The sequence below is a fragment of the Lepisosteus platostomus genome, chromosome 3 (assembly GCF_059453375.1).
Source record: "Lepisosteus platostomus isolate fLepPlt1 chromosome 3, fLepPlt1.hap1, whole genome shotgun sequence".
NCBI classification, from domain to species: Eukaryota; Metazoa; Chordata; class Actinopteri; order Semionotiformes; family Lepisosteidae; genus Lepisosteus; species Lepisosteus platostomus.
This window is the reverse complement of record NC_142613.1, coordinates 51,554,598-51,572,669: the sequence shown is the minus strand read 5'-3', so window position 1 is coordinate 51,572,669 and position 18,072 is coordinate 51,554,598. Positions and strand designations below refer to the sequence as shown.

Sequence of the window (18,072 nt, the reverse complement as noted above, 5' to 3'; positions counted from 1 at the left end):
TAGCTGGTGGGCTCGTGTATCAGTGGCTACCACAACTCCATTTTCAATAAGAGCTGGTCCTTCTGATCTGTGTGCAGTGATTAAGTGATGTGTACAGTACTATAGATTCATGTCAGTGATGTGAAATGTATTTGCAACTGACTTGTCTTGACTGATGCACTGATCAGCTCAGTGTTATTCTCTGATCTCCTTTTAGATGGAAACCAGTGAGACAGATATAGTCTGACGATGTGTATTGTAGCATTTGAATGCAGGAATTACACAAACATACCGTAGATCTACCCGGTTAGAAAGTAACAATGAAATTCAATATTCCATTGCTTTACTGAAGGCACCCAGAGAATATCAGAATGGTTACAAACATCTGGAAGCCATTTGGACCACATAGTCCTTTGGTATTTAGTAGGCAGGATAAGATCCTTGGATCAAACATTTCTTGAAAGAAGCCAGGGTATCGGGTTCAGCAACATGGCTGGGTAGTGTATTCCACACTCCCACATTCCTCTGTGTGTAAAGAGTCTCTTTAGTCTTGAACAGAGAAGACTGTGAGGAGACTGATACAAGTATTAAGGGACTGTCCTACACTGACAGGCTGAAGGAACTGTCCCTTATGCCCAAAAACTGAAATATGTTGATTGTATAAATATCCAGACACCGTAAACCCAATATCTGGTGGATGAACTTTTGGCAGCAATTATGTCTCTATCAGCTTTGCAAACCCAGTGCAATTTTTGCCCATTTTATTTGCAGGTTTGCTCAAGCTCTCTCAGGTTGCTTATGGATGGCAATTTTCATGTCTTTCCACTGATTATTAATAGGATTCAAGTCAGAACGTGGACTGGGCCACTGAAAGACATTCTTACACCACTCCGGTGTAGCCTAGCCTTCTGTTTGCGTTTGTTGTCTGATTGAAAGGTGAATTATTGTCCCAGTTTTAGGTCTGAGGCAGGTTTCTTCTACAATTTGCCAGTACTTTGCACCATCTACGCTCTTGTCTGTGTCTTGACAAGCGACCCAGTCCCTGCTGACGAGAGTCAGGACTAGAACAGACTGCTGCCACCACCGTGCTTGACAGGAGGGATGGTGCTGATTGGGTGACGTGCTACTGTATGCTGGGTGTGTGTCAGATGTAACACTTTGCATTGAGACCATAATCAATTGAGACCAGTATCGATGAAGTGCTTTATTACAGACCACACATAGGACTTGAGATGTTGTTTTATACAGTCTCCCTTTGTGGAGTGACTGGGATTTTGTTGACTCATCCCCCACTGAACTCTGTAGCTCTTTCAAAGCCTCTGTTGGCCTCACCAGTTTCCTCCTGGCCCAGCCGCTCAGTGTGGAGGGAAGTGTGCCCTTCCATATCCTAATGATTGACTTCACCATGCTCAAAAAGAGTTTCTGAAATATTTTTGAATCTTCCTCCTGATCTGTGCCTACAGTACATACTGATCCAGACAGTGTCTGGGTGCCTCCCACTTCTTAATGACTGTCTTCACCAGGCTCGAAGAGATGATAACCGTCTTTGAATTGTTTAAATACACTTCTCCTGATCTAAGTCTCTCTACTGCTTTATCCCTGAACTGTTTTGGAAGCTTCTTGGTCTTCATGGCTGAATCTTTGCTTGAAATTCACGCCCTGCCTAGGGGACCTTACAGAGAACCACAGTTATTACACACCGACAGGGACCATTCAGCTAACGGAACGAGTTTGGCACTGTAAATACTCTGTAAAGTTGCCATCTGGATTTGTATATGTTGTTTCTGTTGCCCTGGAAGCTATTCTGTCAGTTCTATCCTCAACAGGACCGTTCATCCCTGCACTCTTTATCTATAACCTACATGTATCTAAGTAATGGTGCTTTGAGAAGGTTTTGGTTTGGGAGGCGCTATTTAAAACAGTATTTTTAATGATTTATTTAGTACTGGAAGAAACACTCCTTGTAATCATTTGCATTGCTGATCTGAGATGTGTAATGGAGTCTGTTTAAGAATCTGAATTTCACAGCGTGATCTATAATTTGCATTGGATTTGTAACTAAGAGGCAGTCCTGCAGTGTTTGTGTATAAACAGAGACAGGCTGGAGAAAGAGGATGAGGCAAGTAGCTGTGAAGAGAGAGGACAGAGAGAGTGAGGGAAAGAGGGTTCTCTCTGAATCCAGACGTTAGAGGGTGAGTCAGACACACTGGGGCTGAGGGAGAGAGGGAGCTCTCTGAATCCGGACGTGAGAGGGTGAGTCAGACACACTGGGGCTGAGAGAGAGAGGGAGCTCTCTGAATCCGGACGTGAGAGGGTGAGTCAGACACTGGGGCTGAGGGAGACAGAGAGAGGGAGCTCTCTGAATCCGGACGTGAGAGGGTGAGTCAGACACACTGGGGCTGAGGGAGACAGAGAGAAGGTTCTCTCTGAATCCGGACGTGAGAGGGTGAGTCAGACACACTGGGGCTGAGAGAGAGAGGGAGCTCTCTGAATCCGGACGTGAGAGGGTGAGTCAGACACTGGGGCTGAGGGAGACAGAGAGAGGGAGCTCTCTGAATCCGGACGTGAGAGGGTGAGTCAGACACTGGGGCTGAGGGAGACAGAGAGAGGGTTCTCTCTGAATCCGGACGTGAGAGGGTGAGTCAGACACACTGGGGCTGAGGGAGACAGAGAGAAGGTTCTCTCTGAATCCGGACGTGAGAGGGTGAGTCAGACACACTGGGGCTGAGGGGGAGTACAGTGGAATATGGGGTCCACTTACAGTTCAGGATTACATCAAATGAGATGTAAAATATAAACTCTACACATGGAGTTCATTAAAAACATCCTCCGTGTCCACATAAAAACTCCAACCACTTCCTACCACCACAAGGCCCTGCTGAGCCAAGAGCTGAGCCCAGAACAGAGCCCCCTGAGCCAGCTGGTCCTGAGGCTCACCGACCTGAGCCACACCAACACTAACCAGCCTCAGGACAGCACTGTTAGAGCACCACAACCCAGACTCAACCACATCACAGCACAGATCAAACAGCAATATCTCACACACTGGGACACACACACACAAACACAACATAAACTGGAATACTACAGAACCCTAAACAGATAATACACACTAGCCGAATATTTGACCAAGATCAGAAACAACAAACAGAAACAGACCCTGAGGAAGTACAGGCTCAGTGACCACAGCCTGGCCATAGAAACTGGGGACACAGGCAGACCTGGCTGCCCAGAGAGGACAGGCTGTGCTCCCACTGCCAGCAGGGAGAAATAGAGACAGAGATGCCCTTTCTTCTGCGTTGTGAGAAACACTGTGGATTTAGACAAACATTCTTCTCTAATATAATAAATCTAATCCTAGAAGTCCCACACCTGCCAGAATCACAACAACTCCCAATCCTACTGGGAGAGGGAGGAGGGAACTCAGTTGAACTGGCAGCCCAGTATGTGGTCTCCTGTCACAGCCTGAGGAACAGTGAGCCCGTCTCTCAATAACGTTCTTTGTGCTGTACGTATGTATGTAAATGTCCTATGATGGTTTTGTACTGTACAGTAAGTGCTTATGGATGTTGTGTTGATTGGATCTGCTTTGGCAACACATGTAATTCATTGGTCATATCAATAATGTGCATTGAATAGAGATGAGTGAGAGATAAAGCTCTCTGAATTAGGAGAGAGAGGGTGAGTAAGAGAGAGTGGTGCTGAGGGAGAGGACAGGGAGTAAGCCAGCGAGGGAGAGAGTGAGAGAAACTGGTGGGGGGGTGGGAGATGGGAAGAGAAAGATAATGTCAGAGATTAGGTGAGGGAGAGAGATCGTTAGGTGAGGGACAGGGTTTGAGGAAGAGAGAGTCAGGTGAGGGAGAGGGTGTGAGGGAGAGGGAGATCGGGTCAGGCGAGGAAGAGGGTGTGAGGGAGAGGGAGATCGGGTCAGGTGAGGGAGAGGGTGTGAGGGAGAGGGAGATCGGGTCAGGCGAGGAAGAGGGTGTGAGGGAGAGGGAGATCGGGTCAGGCGAGGAAGACAGCGGAAGGGAAGAGTAATCAATCTCTGTCAATATCGGTGACATACGACTGTGAATTATTTACAAAGAGGTAAAGGGCAGCACCATCACGCTGTATGTGGCAAGCACAAAGCTGCAGCTCTCCAGTCAGAGGTAAACGCAGATGGATTGTGGCCACGATATGGAAGTGGCGCCTCTCTCCTCTGCGGCAGCATTAGACATGACTAAGTGAAAATGAATCACCATATCTGAAGATAAACAGTTTTTCTCATCAGTCAATGTCTTGGCGCTCATTCCTGATGCCTGTGCTCTGTTTGATTCATCAGTCTTCAGGAAAATCCACTATGAAATCCTTCACACAGCTCGCTCCGTGTCTGATTTCATTTTTCTTCCTCGATGAAATGAGCGAGGAGTAGTGCTGATTAATGAGCACTCCGCACTGTTGTTATCACGGCCTTTATTTTACCTACCTATCTATTAGAATAATGAATATTAACGAGGTCTTGCTGTTTCACAGGAGGGGGTGGAACGTCTGTAGTGACTTCTAATCCCACCTTTTGCTGATGAGCCCTAATAAGAGAAAACAGGTGTCCAGGAGTGCTATCTTCCAAGAATTAAAAGTCTCTTCTGAAGGTTCAGCCTTGTGAAATGGCTCTAGCTAATATTAATTTCCCACTATTCATAGCTATAAAAAAACTGTTATCCCTCAACCCTAACCAGAGACACACAGCACCATTCTGCACCAGCAGCCCCACTGGAGACACACAGCACCATTCTGCACCAGCAGCCCCACTGGGGAGACACAGCACCATTCTGTACCAGCAGCCCCACTGGAGACACACAGCACCATTCTGCACCAGCAGCCCCACTGGAGACACACAGCACCATTCTGCACCAGCAGCCCCACCTGGAGACACACAGCACCATTCTGTACCAGCAGATAATGGGAAGAGTGAGAAAATAATGCAGCAGCTGAATTAAGGGTGTACTTTAGGGAGGAGAGACTGGACAGTGCAGATTGGAGTTTATCTAGGATACCATATCACTCTGCAACTCACAACTGGCAAACCACTGAAGCTAAGCTTCAGTGGCTAAGATGGGAGACCTCCTGGGACTTTGAGTGGAGTGTCCAGAAAAGCGCTATATGAGTGTAAGCAATTATTATTACTCTTACAAACAGCTCTGGATCTTCCATGACTAAGGCTGTCAACACTTCAGTTTTAAAGGATCTCACTTTCACCATCTCCAATCACCACACTAGGGCATGGATTGTAAATTCTAGTCCAGAGTGTTGAGCAGTTGCCACCAACTGGTGACACCAGCTATCCCCAACAAACCTGTCAGAACTAGAGATCTAATAATGTTTCTTTATTAGCCCTATACAATTTCTTGCATTAGGAATTTGTCTTTTCACATACCCCAGCTTTTCTCCATGGAGACACAGACAGGGAGAAGCTTGGGGTCAGAGCACAGGGTCTGCCATCGTACGGCACAGTTAGGAGCAGTTAGGGTTAAGGGCCTTGCTCAGGGGTCCAATGGAGTAGAATTCCTCTGCCAGCCACGGGATTTGAACCGGCAATCTTCCAGCCACAGGCACAGATCCTTGACCACAGAGCCACTGCACCGCAGTATGGTGATACAATGAGTGTCAGCTGGTTCCTCTTCACAGAGCACAGTGCTTTCACCATGTACTGATTTAAATAGATTTGTATATATTGTAAATTGTAGATATTCTTCATAGGCTTGGTGGACATTCAACCTCCTACAGTGCAATTATAAAAGTGTTCAGTTTTCTGAATTACAATATAGACACATTACTTGTAATTCATCAACATATCATATTATTGGCAGAGGGAAACTATAGGTACTGTATACATTATAGCATTCCTTGTATGCCTAGAAACCAGGCTATCGGCTTCAACAACATGGCTGGGTAGCTTTTTTCCACACTCCCACAACTCTTTGTGTAAAGAAGTGCCCTCTCAGTTTTAAATTTTCTTTCCTGTGGTTGCCCCTTGTGTCCTCATGTTCGTGTTTCGCTGTTCATTGTGAAGAAACTCGCTGGCCTGACTTTGTCAGTAAGTGTAGTGCAAAGTCCATGCAGCTGCAACACGCTTTCGGAAACAAAGCAAAGTTACCTGCAGTGGCTCAGGAAGCATCCAAACCCCTAAATACCCAGAAGTCTCTGTTTCAAAATCTGAAGTGCATCAATCCCCAGGTACAGTATATTGTAACGCAACAGGGGCTCTGGCGGGCGCCCTTGCCACATTAGGCCGGCCCCATCCCGACTGAGGCTCGAACCCGGGACTCCCGCGTCTCTCTGCAGCGACCCAGCCCGGTGAGCTAAAGAGAGATCTCTCTACAGCCCAGTAGCTGTAGTCCTGCTATCACAGGGAAGGGCGGTGACGTCACCTACTCTGGTATGCCGGCTCTTACACAGTACCTGTCGGCCGTAAGCGTTACAATATCATCTGATTAACTGGAGCGATTGTTGGATCAATTGATCATTTAATAGATTTATTTAATAAAATGATTAATTTATTGATTGGTTGCTTGGTTTATCAGATCATTGCTTAAGGGACAGATTGGTTTATTGACAAACCGATCCATCAGTTTATTGATTGATTCTTGGTCGACTGATCAGCTGGTTGTATTACTGGGGCTCATCACCGGACAGGGGGCGGAAGGCAGGGGGCACGGGGCTCAGCCCTGTTAGGTCCGACGCTGCCTCTCTGCTCAGTCCTCCTCAGTTCCGGTCCTCTGCTCGGGTCCCGTCCTGCGCACAATGACTTAGTAGTGCCAGAGACCGCTCAAAGAGGAACAGGCTCTCTCTGCCCAGGGCTCGCAGCTGGGAGGATGCAACTGTTTACGTCTTATGCGCTTGAGCACAGTCAGGCGTCAGTGGGCGAAGCAGCCTCCTTTTATAAGACATTTTGTTCCGATGTTCATCGGCTCTCCGAGTACTAATGGAGCTTTTTTTTTTTTTTCCATTGAAATTTCATCTCCATTGAAATTGCAAAGCACATTTGTTTGATACCCAGCGGACAGGACAGAGGCTATTTATATCTCGCGCTTTTCCTTGTTTCATTACTTGTTCAATAACCTGCTAAGTGTCATTTTATCCCTTTTATCTGCATCTCGGGGGTTTTTCTGCTTTTCGCTTTTTTTTTTGCCGAGCAGCGACTATCTGTCACATTAACCAGCTGCTCCAGGAAGGCTGGCGGAGCAGAGAGGAGAGCTGTGTAAAAGTGGGAAAGGAGGGACGTCCTTGGTGGGGCGCTGTCACCCAGAACCTCCTTTCCAGCCCTGGCACGCTGGTGCAAGAGACACTCTTCTCTATCGGAGCGTCAGGAGAGCACCAGCCCATCTGGCCTGTTAGGCAGTTAGTAGCTAATTGATCCCAGGATGGCATCCATTTCTTCAGAGATCAGAGGGCATCTTCAAAGTTAACATGGCTGTGCAGCTTGTTCCACACTCCCACCACACTTTGTGCACAGAAGTGCCTCTTTTCCTGACTGGAGAATCTCATCCAGCTGTTCCTTCAGAGAAACCAGGGTGTCAGATACTACCAGTGCTCTGGCATCTCTCATTGCTACAGAAGCTTATCCTGGTAGAATTCCTTAATTCCCACTTTACTTCCTTGGTCCTCCAGAATACTAGGGATAGTCCTTAACAATTACCATCTCTGTATTGCAAATGATTTTCTTTGTGGATTGTGCCTGAAACTTACAGCTTCTCCAGCAGTAACGCGCATGTTTGCTGTGTCCCCCTCATTATCAGCACATTATTAAGGCACACAGAGAAGTCAAATTGAAGTCGTAACTACTGGGCTCTGGGTTTGACTCCATAGGTTTGACAAGTCAGACAGCTTTATTATTATTATTTAATTTATATAGTGCTTTTAGTCTTAAAAATACTTCACATCCTGGGAGAGAAATCAGTCACATTCCTGGTGATATCATAACAACATCAACTCTTAGGGAAAATGTCACATTACAGATTAAATGCCAGGCAGATGCAAATGTCAGTGTAGAACTGTGTGTAACTGTGACTGTGTGCTTTGTTCCTGTCCAGAGCTCCGCTGCCCTGACCGGCGGCCCTGTGCCCAGGAGGACTACCCAGAGTTCAGCTGGAGCATCACGCATGCGCAGGGTCTCTGGACTGACTGGGGAGGCTGGGAGGAAGGTAAGAAAGGGGCAACGCCAGCGGCGATGGAGGGAAGACGCGTAGGAGCCTTGGCGCCCATGGGGTTGTTAGTGCCGTGATTGTGAAAATGCTGTTATTGTGAGGCCAGGTAGGGTCAAAACCAGCCAGTTAAAAACAGAGTGATTTTATTTTTGTTGACGGTTTCGCTGCATGTTCTTGACTTCATATGAGCTGAGTGATGTCATCGGACCTTATATGAGCTGAGTGATGTCATCAGATTGGATATGAGCTGAGTGATGTCATCAGATTGGATATGAGCTGAGTGATGTCATCAGATCGGATATGAATATGTCAGTGTGACCGAATATGTCTTAAGTCTGCTCCCAAGATCTGGTCTCTTGGGACCCCACCACTGCTCGGCCTCAGGGTAAATCCAGAAATCAGAACAGTTTCTGAGGTGTGTAGATATTCCTAGTGTTTTTTTTCCCCCGAGATCAAGTAAGCGTCAAATCTAAGTGACAGACACATCACTCATTCCCAGCTTTCTGTGTGATGATTAATTTCTGTCTGTTTAATATTTTATCCATCATCCATGCAAACAGGCAGATAGAGCTGGCAGAGCGGACTTTTGCTGGGTGTGTGTGACCGGCTGGGTCTGCAGACCCCGGTAAACTGGGCTGTGTTCCGTGAGGCATGGGGCAAGGGGGGCAGCTGTTACTCTGTACTCTTTGGCGAAGGAGAAAGGATTCTTAATCAGAAAGCCCTGATTTTTCTCCTACTTGGGACAGAACATGTTGGAGTTAGCATGAATACTGCACCTCAGGAGAAAGAGTCGTCCCTGTCCCGTTGCAGGAGGGGCGTTTTGGCGAGACTCGCTTGATTTCAGTTTGGTTTCGCTCTACGCTGGGACTCCGAGAAGGGAGAGGCCCTTTGTATGAGATTGGGTGTTTTTCAGGAATGAACTGTCCTGGCTCGACATCAGTAACGTGACATTCAGGGGAACCCCCCCCCCCCCCCGAGAGGGTGAGTTAGGTGGGCTGAGGAGACCAGGGGAACCCCAATTTCACCCCTCTTTTCTTCTGGAGGTTCGTCGCCCGCAGCTTTTTTTCCCCCGTTTCTAATTTCAGCTCAGGAAGCCGTATGTCAAAGAGCCAGAGCGGGCCGTGCTGCTCACACTAACACCGATTTAATCCCATAAGCGCCTGGCTCAGCGTTTCATTTATCTCTGCCCCCTGAAAAACAAAGACTCATTACCCAGGCAGGTCCCAGAGTGGCTCTGTGAATGACAAGCTCTTCAGGTGCAGTTCAGACCACTTCGAGAGGAAGTCTACAAATCCTTCGCTAATTTCCTTTCATCCACCTCGCTTGGACAGGATTGATGAGGCAGGGAGCAGCGCCCGGCGCTAACTGGCCAGAGTGCTGCGCCGTGCTGAGGCAGGATTGATCAAGCGCTGTGCCCCGGGGGTGTCTTGACGTCTCACTGTGCAGCGGTGATGAGCAGGAATCCAGGACTAAGACTTTGCTGCTGTTCTCTACACTGGAGCAGGAGAACTGTCCGGAGTGCTGGGAGAACATTCCTGCCTGTTTGAGACTCATAGTCCTTCACACGGGAATACAGATCCAGCAGGAAATCACACTGACGCTCCTTATTGGAATCGTTATCAAAAGGAAAGTGAGTGTAGCTGCACACTGATGATAACAATTCCAAGACCTTCTCTCCTGTCTGTGTCTCCCACTCTGCTCCTTGCAGAAACAGATCCAGCAGGAATGAAATGGCTTCGTGTTTCCACTGCTTTGAGGACTGTGTCCACCTAGAGAACCTGAAAGAGAGGAGGAGACAGACTGAGGCCCATTTCTCTCAGCTGTGTTTCCAGTGGCTGCTGTGCAGGAACTCTCAGACACAAGGAGCCATTTCCCTGAATGGGGATCTTCCCCTGAAAGGAGGGAACAGAGAAGAGTGTGTGAAGGAGGAGTGAGGGGAGTGAGCACAGCTCTCACCACAGGAGTGACTCTTCACACTCTCCCTCAGCTCTCCTCACACACTCCTTCCCCAGAGACACTCTCACACACCCTGGCTCTTCACTCTCTGCACTCCAGTCACTGGGACACTGGAGCTTTAGGAACACAATCCCACTGCAGTCTTTCTGATCCTGATTGGCATTGAGCTCAATTAACTGTGCGTTACTTTTGTTGCAACGCAGCTGTACGAGAGAGCTGCAAGTCTGCCTGAACTCACTGGAGAAAGTGTCAAAGAAAACTCTTCACTCGGGTTAGGGGTGGTTCAGCCGAGTCCTGTATTCCTGCGCATGGAGAGGATACAGTCATGCAGATATGAGAGCAGTGAATGAAGATGTCGAAGCTAATGGGCTTTATACAGCAGGTTCAGGGTGACATAGCTCATTCTAAATTTCCATATCAGGAGTTGTCTTCTCTACAAATACTTGTAACTGACCACTTTATGCTTAAGAAATGAAAATTCACCTTTTATTTGGTGAAAAGGAAGTATACACTACAAATAGAAAGTGTGAAATTTAGCCACACATTCTGCAGTTATAAAATTAGCATCAAAAAGATCATATAATGTGCCTGCAATTTATTTTCTTACCATCACTAGGCAAAAAACGCAAATTAGCAAGAACAAATAGTTACTATTTTTGTACACTTAAAAGGTAAATGCTAAAATTCTTCCTCACTGAACTCACTGGAGACGCTCAGAAACTCTACCAAGAACAGAGGCAAGAGCACTACCAAGGAGGTAGTTCAACAGGAATTTCCATGTGTAAAATTCGGAAAAGGAGATTAGAGCAGGAATTCCATGAAACCCAGATGTACCGAATCTACCGAAAAAAACAGCATGAGAGTCTAACTTCTAGAAAAGTGAGTCCATGTTTTTAGGGACTCTTGAACACATCTTGGCTAAAGGCAGCAACGTGATAGCCGAGGAATTGTATGTACGAAGACACGTGGGCCAGGCAGATCCGAATTCTATTTTCCTGACAGGTACACAATCAAGGAGTCTCCTCTGGGACTAATTTCTGACCTTCAGCCAGAAGGAGAGTATTGAGACCCTGGCTGGCTCACTGGCTAAGAGCACCAGCCAGCTCTTACACAGCAGGCGCCGATAAGACGTAGGAGTGGGCCTGGTGTCTGAGGCTGGCCTCTTTCAGTTGTCTGTCTCTTGCAGGTCCATGGTTTTGCACAGATACATTTCTGCAACATCAGAGCATAAAGAAAAGTTAGAAACCAGAGAGCTCCTTGATATCCTGACAGACTTCCCAGGCCATGAACTTCCACAGGGACTAGAAGCTGACCTTGAGTTTACAATCATTGTCTTGAAACCGCTGCAGCTGGGAGTGTTAGAGTCTCTTCCACGGTTATCTCATGTGGCTGAGAACACAAAGAGGTTACGAAAGCGAGGAGTCCCTTCAGCTCACCTGGTAGCTAATATATTCCAGGATCTCATCACGGCTGGGCAGCTCATCCCATACTCCCACACCCCTCTGTATAGAGAGGTGCCTGTATTTCTTCGTTTTTTCCCTTTCGGTCTGGATCTGCTGTTCAGTCGCTGTAGAAACACCACCCTCAGAGACTCCTCTGTGCAAATTCCTCCCAATGAGGGGGCACCTGCTGCCACCCCTGACCCCTGGCTGGGGTCACCCCCTGACCTGGCCGCTGTGGCGTCTCCCCTCAGCTCTTTCCTGCTCCGAATTGCCCCGCGGCAGAGGGGATCTGCTGTGGTTGTCCATGGTGTAGAAATACTGAGAACACTCTCCTCTTTAGCAGTCGATTACTTGGGCCACAGGGCTCCCAGTTCAGATCTCAGCTGGGAGAGGTAGATAATAGCACAAATTAATTCCTAGCGCTGGCACGCTGGCAACACACTTCAGAACCAGCACCAAATTAATACATTTGCATTTTTTAAATTGCCTGTAGGAAGAGAATAATTGATCTGCTTATGGAATGTGTACACATCTGTCCCAGAAAACCCATTTATTTAAAATTCATTTATACCACATACACTGACACAAAATGGAGAATGTCTGTTTTATTCTCACAGAGGAACACATATGACCTCAACTTCTTGTTCCTACCAGTGACCCCAGATATTTCTATAGGAAAATCACATTCCTGACAGAGACTCACAGATACTTCTACAGGAAAATCACATTCCTGACAGAGACTCCCAGATACTTCTACAGGAAAGTCACATTCCTGACAGAGACTCCCAGATACGTCTACAGGAAAAACACATTCCTGACAGAGACTCCCAGATACTTCTAAGGGAAAATCACATTCCTGACAGAGACTCCTGGATACTTCTACAGGAAAATCACATTCCTGACAGAGACTCCCAGATACTTCTACAGGAAAGTCACATTCCTGACAGAGACTCCCAGATACTTCTACAGGAAAATCACATTCTTGACAGAGACCCCCAGATATTTCTACAGGAAAATCCTTATGTACTCACAGCCTCTCTCCGGCACACAGCACACCTGTCCTGCAGCCTGCGTTTTCTGCTCATGTCTTTATTTTCCCTTAAGGAATTTATCACTTAGCAAATGTAATGTATAACCGTAGAAAAGTAATCCAGCAGCACACCGCTGATTAATTTGTTTCTGGAGTTATTAATTTACTGTGCTCTCTGTTCAAGAAGCAAACACATTTCATGTTATGCGCATTTCTGTTGCTTATTTATTGGCGTTAGGCAGGGGGGTCTACCTGGAAAGAACTGAGCAGTGTCGTGTAATCAATGTGAAGATATCAGTCTCCGCTCGAACGCAGACGGGAGGAGAGAGACGGCAGTGTTGAACACAGTGGCAGGACAGGCGGAAACGCGTCTCCCCCCAAGGCCCCGGTCCCTCGATCCTCCGCCGGCCAACGGGCTCCGGGCGCCCGCGAGCAGCTTTGAAGTGCGCCGCGAAACAGAGACAAGTTTCGCCGAGTCCGCCTCTCTCCCCAGCTCCTCGGACTCGTGGTCCTGAAAAATCCTGAAACTGATTAACGGGCTGGCGCCAAGCGCACTGTTGCTCTTGTCACGCGGTGTAACGGGGCGGTATGCGCCCTCGCTGCTGCCGCCTCAGGTCGGCCCCCCCACCGTCGGGGACTTGAACCCGGGCCTCCAATGTCACTCATCAGGGACCCAGCCACTTGAGCCAAAGGGAGATCTCCCCTCAGCCCGGCGGCTGCGGTCCCTGCTATTCACAGGGAAGGGCGGTGACGTCACTGCGCTGGTAAGCCGGCTCTCACAACCCGCCATGTCCGCCGTAGGTGTTACACTCTCAAGGAAAAAAAAATCATGTATATCTCGACATTTGGTGCAAATTATCCCGTTATTCCAAGATGGTAACCAATCTCATACGAACGAGCTACCAATGATCACGTGAGTGTATGGACAACCAATTTACAATGACAGCACCTAGAAGTTACCGAGAGCTCAGCTGGATCTGTGAGTCTAGTGTTCCTGACAGCGGGGCTGGAGTTTGGTGTCCGCAGGCCCTAGGCACTTTCACTCTGAAATGTGCAAAACAGGGGTAAACGCCTGGTGAATGACGTCGATTGACATGATGCACTTTAAACTATTCTCATGCTAAACCGTGTGATTGACGGAGCGAGTCGGGCGACCGTTACTTCGATACTTCTAGTTTCTAGAACAGCCGCTAGACAGCGTGTGATTGTGGATTTGCAGCACGTGGAGTCAATCGCAAGCATGTTGTCCCAGCTGGTTTTTCGTTAGTCGCTAGTGTTTCCCTCCTTCTTAGGCCCTAACAGTGTTGTAGGCCCTAGGCACTGTCAAACTCCAGTTCTGAAAGAAGCACTCTTTTTTTTATTATGCATTTACTTCTTAAGAAGAAAGAAACGCACTTGGAGTATTCAGACTCAATGTCCGTGTCGTAGGCCCAGTGCCTGATGGGGAATCTGGCACTGCACGACAGCAGCCTGCGCTGCTCAATGTCCTCAGCCTGTCGACTGGGGTTTATTCAGAATTCCAAATTACAATTCCAAATTCACCTCATGCGAGCACAGTCATTATAGCCACGAGGACACTCACACTTCATCTCAAACAAGAAAAGAACGTCCTGGGCACTCGATTCCACTGCTCGCAACTGCACCTCAACTAAAGATAATGTGGGTATTGTCTGACAACGGTGCTATCGCGCGCTTATCACATGAAGTACGCGATAATGTACTGTCTCGTAATCACGAGAGGTTTTTCTCTTCATTACTAGATAGGCATGACATTTGTTCTTTCTTGCTGTCGCGCTGCTGGGTGACGGAGACACCGCAGGGGTACAAACGCGATGCACCAAGGCCAGTCCAAGCACAGCTCCGTCTGTCACCCGCCAATGACTGCTTGGCAACGCGCATGAAGACGGTCGTTTTTTAAAAGCTCTATTTTCTTCCCACAGAGAAATACAGAAAAAAACCCTATTACATAGCTAAAACAGTACCTGTTCACACATTAAGAGAGAACATAAAGGAAAATACATTTGATTTGGGTCAATAAAATAACCAATTGAATGCAGTTTGATTTAAAATGGTCTAAAATGATCTTTTCTGGTGAGTTTGGAGTGATAACGTTCTATTTTTCCTCTGTGTGAGTCCTGTGTGTTCGTTTCGTGTAGCAGTGCGGTTAACCCTGTTGAGCACATCAGTCACAGACGAGAAGGCGCTGGCTTGTTGGCTGAGACTGCGAAGGGGTTATGTGGAGAGGTGCGGATGAACTCATGATGCGCAGGTGGGAGATACAGGTGCCAGGTGACACAGAGCGAGTGAGAAGCGAGGAGCCGTGCACTTCCCCGACCGCAGCACGGCCTGAGAACAGGTACAGATAGATCTTTACACCAGCACAGAACAGATAGATCTGTACACCAGCACAGAGCTGATACATCTGTACACCAGCGCAGAGCAGATAGATCTTTACACCAGCACAGAGCAGATAGATCTGTACACCAGCACAGAGCGGATACATCTGTACACCAGCGCAGAGCAGATAGATCTTTACACCAGCACAGAGCGGATAGATCTGTACACCAGCACGGAGCAGATACATCTGTACACCAGCGCAGAGCAGATAGATCTTTACACCAGCACAGAGCGGATAGATCTTTACACCAGCACAGAGCGGATAGATCTGTACACCAGCACAGAGCGGATACATCTGTACACCAGCGCAGAGCAGATAGATCTTTACACCAGCACGGAGCAGATACATCTGTACACCAGCACAGAGCGGATACATCTGTACACCAGCACAGAGCGGATACATCTGTACGCCAGCGCAGAGCAGATAGATCTTTACACCAGCGCAGAGCGGATAGATCTGTACACCAGCGCAGAGCGGATACATCTGTACGCCAGCGCAGAGCAGATAGATCTTTACACCAGCGCAGAGCGGATAGATCTGTACACCAGCACGGAGCAGATACATCTGTACACCAGCACAGAGCGGATACATCTGTACACCAGCGCAGAGCAGATAGATCTTTACACCAGCACAGAGCAGATACATCTTGAACTTGAACTTGAACTTTATTGCCATCTGTAACCGGTACTGGTACAATGGAATTCTTACTTACAGAAAGTCTCTCGATTGTAAAACAAGTGTTAAAAACAAGACAAAGTGCAAACAGTGCATCAAGACAATGTACAAACAAACAGTAGACAATGTGCAAGTAAACATGTAGACAGTTTGAATGTAAACAATTCAGACATGTAAACAATGACTGGAGATGTGCAATAGATAAGAAATCATAAAGAGGGAGATGGTGATGGTGTAGGTGTGGTCCGAGGGGGATGGCTAAATGTGTTCGCCAGTCTCACTGCTTGTGGATAGAAGCTATTGAAGAATCTGGTGGTCAGTGTCCGTATGCTATTATATCTGTACACCAGAGCAGAGGGGGTACATCTGTACACCAACACAGAGCGGATAGATCTGTACAACAGCGCAGAGGGGGTACATACTCTATGTACGTGGCTTATATACCAGCTCAAAGTGGATAGATCTGTACACCAGCGCAGAGGGGATAGATCTGTACACCAACACAGAGCGGATAGATCTGTACACCAGCGCAGAGGGGGTACATACTCTATGTACGTGGCTTATATACCAGCTCAAAGTGGATAGATCTGTACACCAGCGCAGAGCGGATAGATCTGTACACCAACGCAGAGTGGATAGATCTGTACACCAGCGCAGAGGGGGTACATACTCTATGTACGTGGCTTATATACCAGCTCAAAGTGGATAGATCTGTACACCAGCGCAGAGCGGATAGATCTGTACACCAGCGCAGAGCGGATAGATCTGTACACCAGAGCAGAGTGGATAGATCTGTACACCAGCGCAGAGGGGATAGATCTTGTAAGAGGTGTCAGAGCAGAGAGCTGCGGTCACTGCTGGTCAGAGAGGACAGTCCAGGTGTGTCCTGCTCCTCAGTTTCCACCCAGGCGGGGAGGAAGTCTTCCCCACGGGTACCAATTAATCACAGCAGCGATGTGCAGGCACTTGTCCTCCTCGCACGACGCTGTAAGATTATTGATACCACCCTAATCAAATTCCTCTTCCTCCTAATGAACAAAGCCAGCCAATTAAACCAGATCAGCGGGGCGAAACGGCATAAAGCAGAACTCATCACTTTTTATGAGGTTCTGTGTGTTTTTCCAATAAATTACCACGCGCCGCACAGCACAGTTAATTACCGCAGCCCCGCGCGCGGTCGCAGCTCGGCCTCCTTCAGACGCTCTCCGCGGGCGCGCGGGGGCGTGCGCCGCGTGGCTGCACTCTCCCCGACACCCGCGCGAGACGCCCGCGTGTCAGCCGGGGAAGGGCGAGTAATGAGGACACAGACCTGCGCGCGGAGCCGGCCTGTCTCGTTTCGTGTCCTCGCTGCTGGAGAAGAAAAGAAGAAACCGATGGTGACGAGGAGGACTTATTAGGCTTTCAGAATATCGTGTCACTGCGATGGAATGAGTGTTTGAAATAGGCTCCTCTCCTCTGATTGTCACAAAGGTATTCAGATCCATTATTTCGTTTTGCAGAAATACACCTCCTTCTCACCCGGAGTGAAAGTGCCATTAATGAGACCTGTCCACACCCCCTCTCCCACCCTTTTAGAAACTCTGGGTGGTGGCGGTCTGGAAACCATGTAGGGGAGCATTTGACAGGTACAGTACGTCTTTACGCAAAGAGATATCAAGTGTGGAGCTGCGCTCAGGGTTCAGGGTTCGAGTTCCAGCTGAACTTGTAGCAGATGGCAAATTATTCACCCCAGTAGTTCCAATTTAAAAAAAAAACAGCTGTAGAAATGAGTGCAAATGTAAGTTGCTTTGGATAAAAACACCTGCTAAAGAAATGAGTAGGAACCAGTAGATTTGAGAGTGGCACAGTGGCTAGAACTGAGGGTTATCTGTGTGGAGTTTCCATGTTTTCCTCCTGTTTCCTCCCATAGTCAAAAGACATACGGTACTCATATGTTAATTGGCCTCTGCGAAAATTACCCATGTGTCTGCCCCGTGACACCTGGTGTCCTGTCCATGGTGTACCCTGCCCCCTGATGGACTGGTGTCCTGTCCAAGGTGTACCCTGCCCCCTGATGGACTGGTGTCCCGCCCAAGGTGTACCCTGCCCCGTGATGGACTGGTGTCCTGTCCAAGGTGTACCCTGCCCCGTGATGGACTGGTGTCCCGTCCAAGGTGTACCCTGCCCCGTGATGGACAAGTGTCCCGTCCAAGGTGTACCCTGCCCTGTGATGGACTGGTGTCCTGCCCAAGATGTACCCTGCCCTGTGATGGACTGGTGTCCCGCCCAAGGTGTACCCTGCCCTGTGATGGACTGGTGTCCCGTCCAAGGTGTACCCTGCCCCGTGATGGACTGGTGTCCTGTCCAAGGTGTACCCTGCCCCGTGATGGACTGGTATCCCGTCCAAGGTGTACCCTGCCCCGTGAT

General features: G+C 48.2%; 1 protein-coding gene across 1 annotated transcript in view; it reads left to right on the top strand.

Moving 5' to 3' along the window:
* Nucleotides 1–18,072, top strand: part of alk (ALK receptor tyrosine kinase) — a 255,900-nt gene that overhangs the window by 115,201 nt on the left and 122,627 nt on the right. Inside the window, exon 3 of the mRNA XM_088626040.1 lies at nucleotides 8,052–8,162. Coding sequence (XP_088482166.1) covers nucleotides 8,052–8,162 — 111 coding nt within the window. The remainder of the gene's footprint in view (nucleotides 1–8,051; nucleotides 8,163–18,072) is intronic.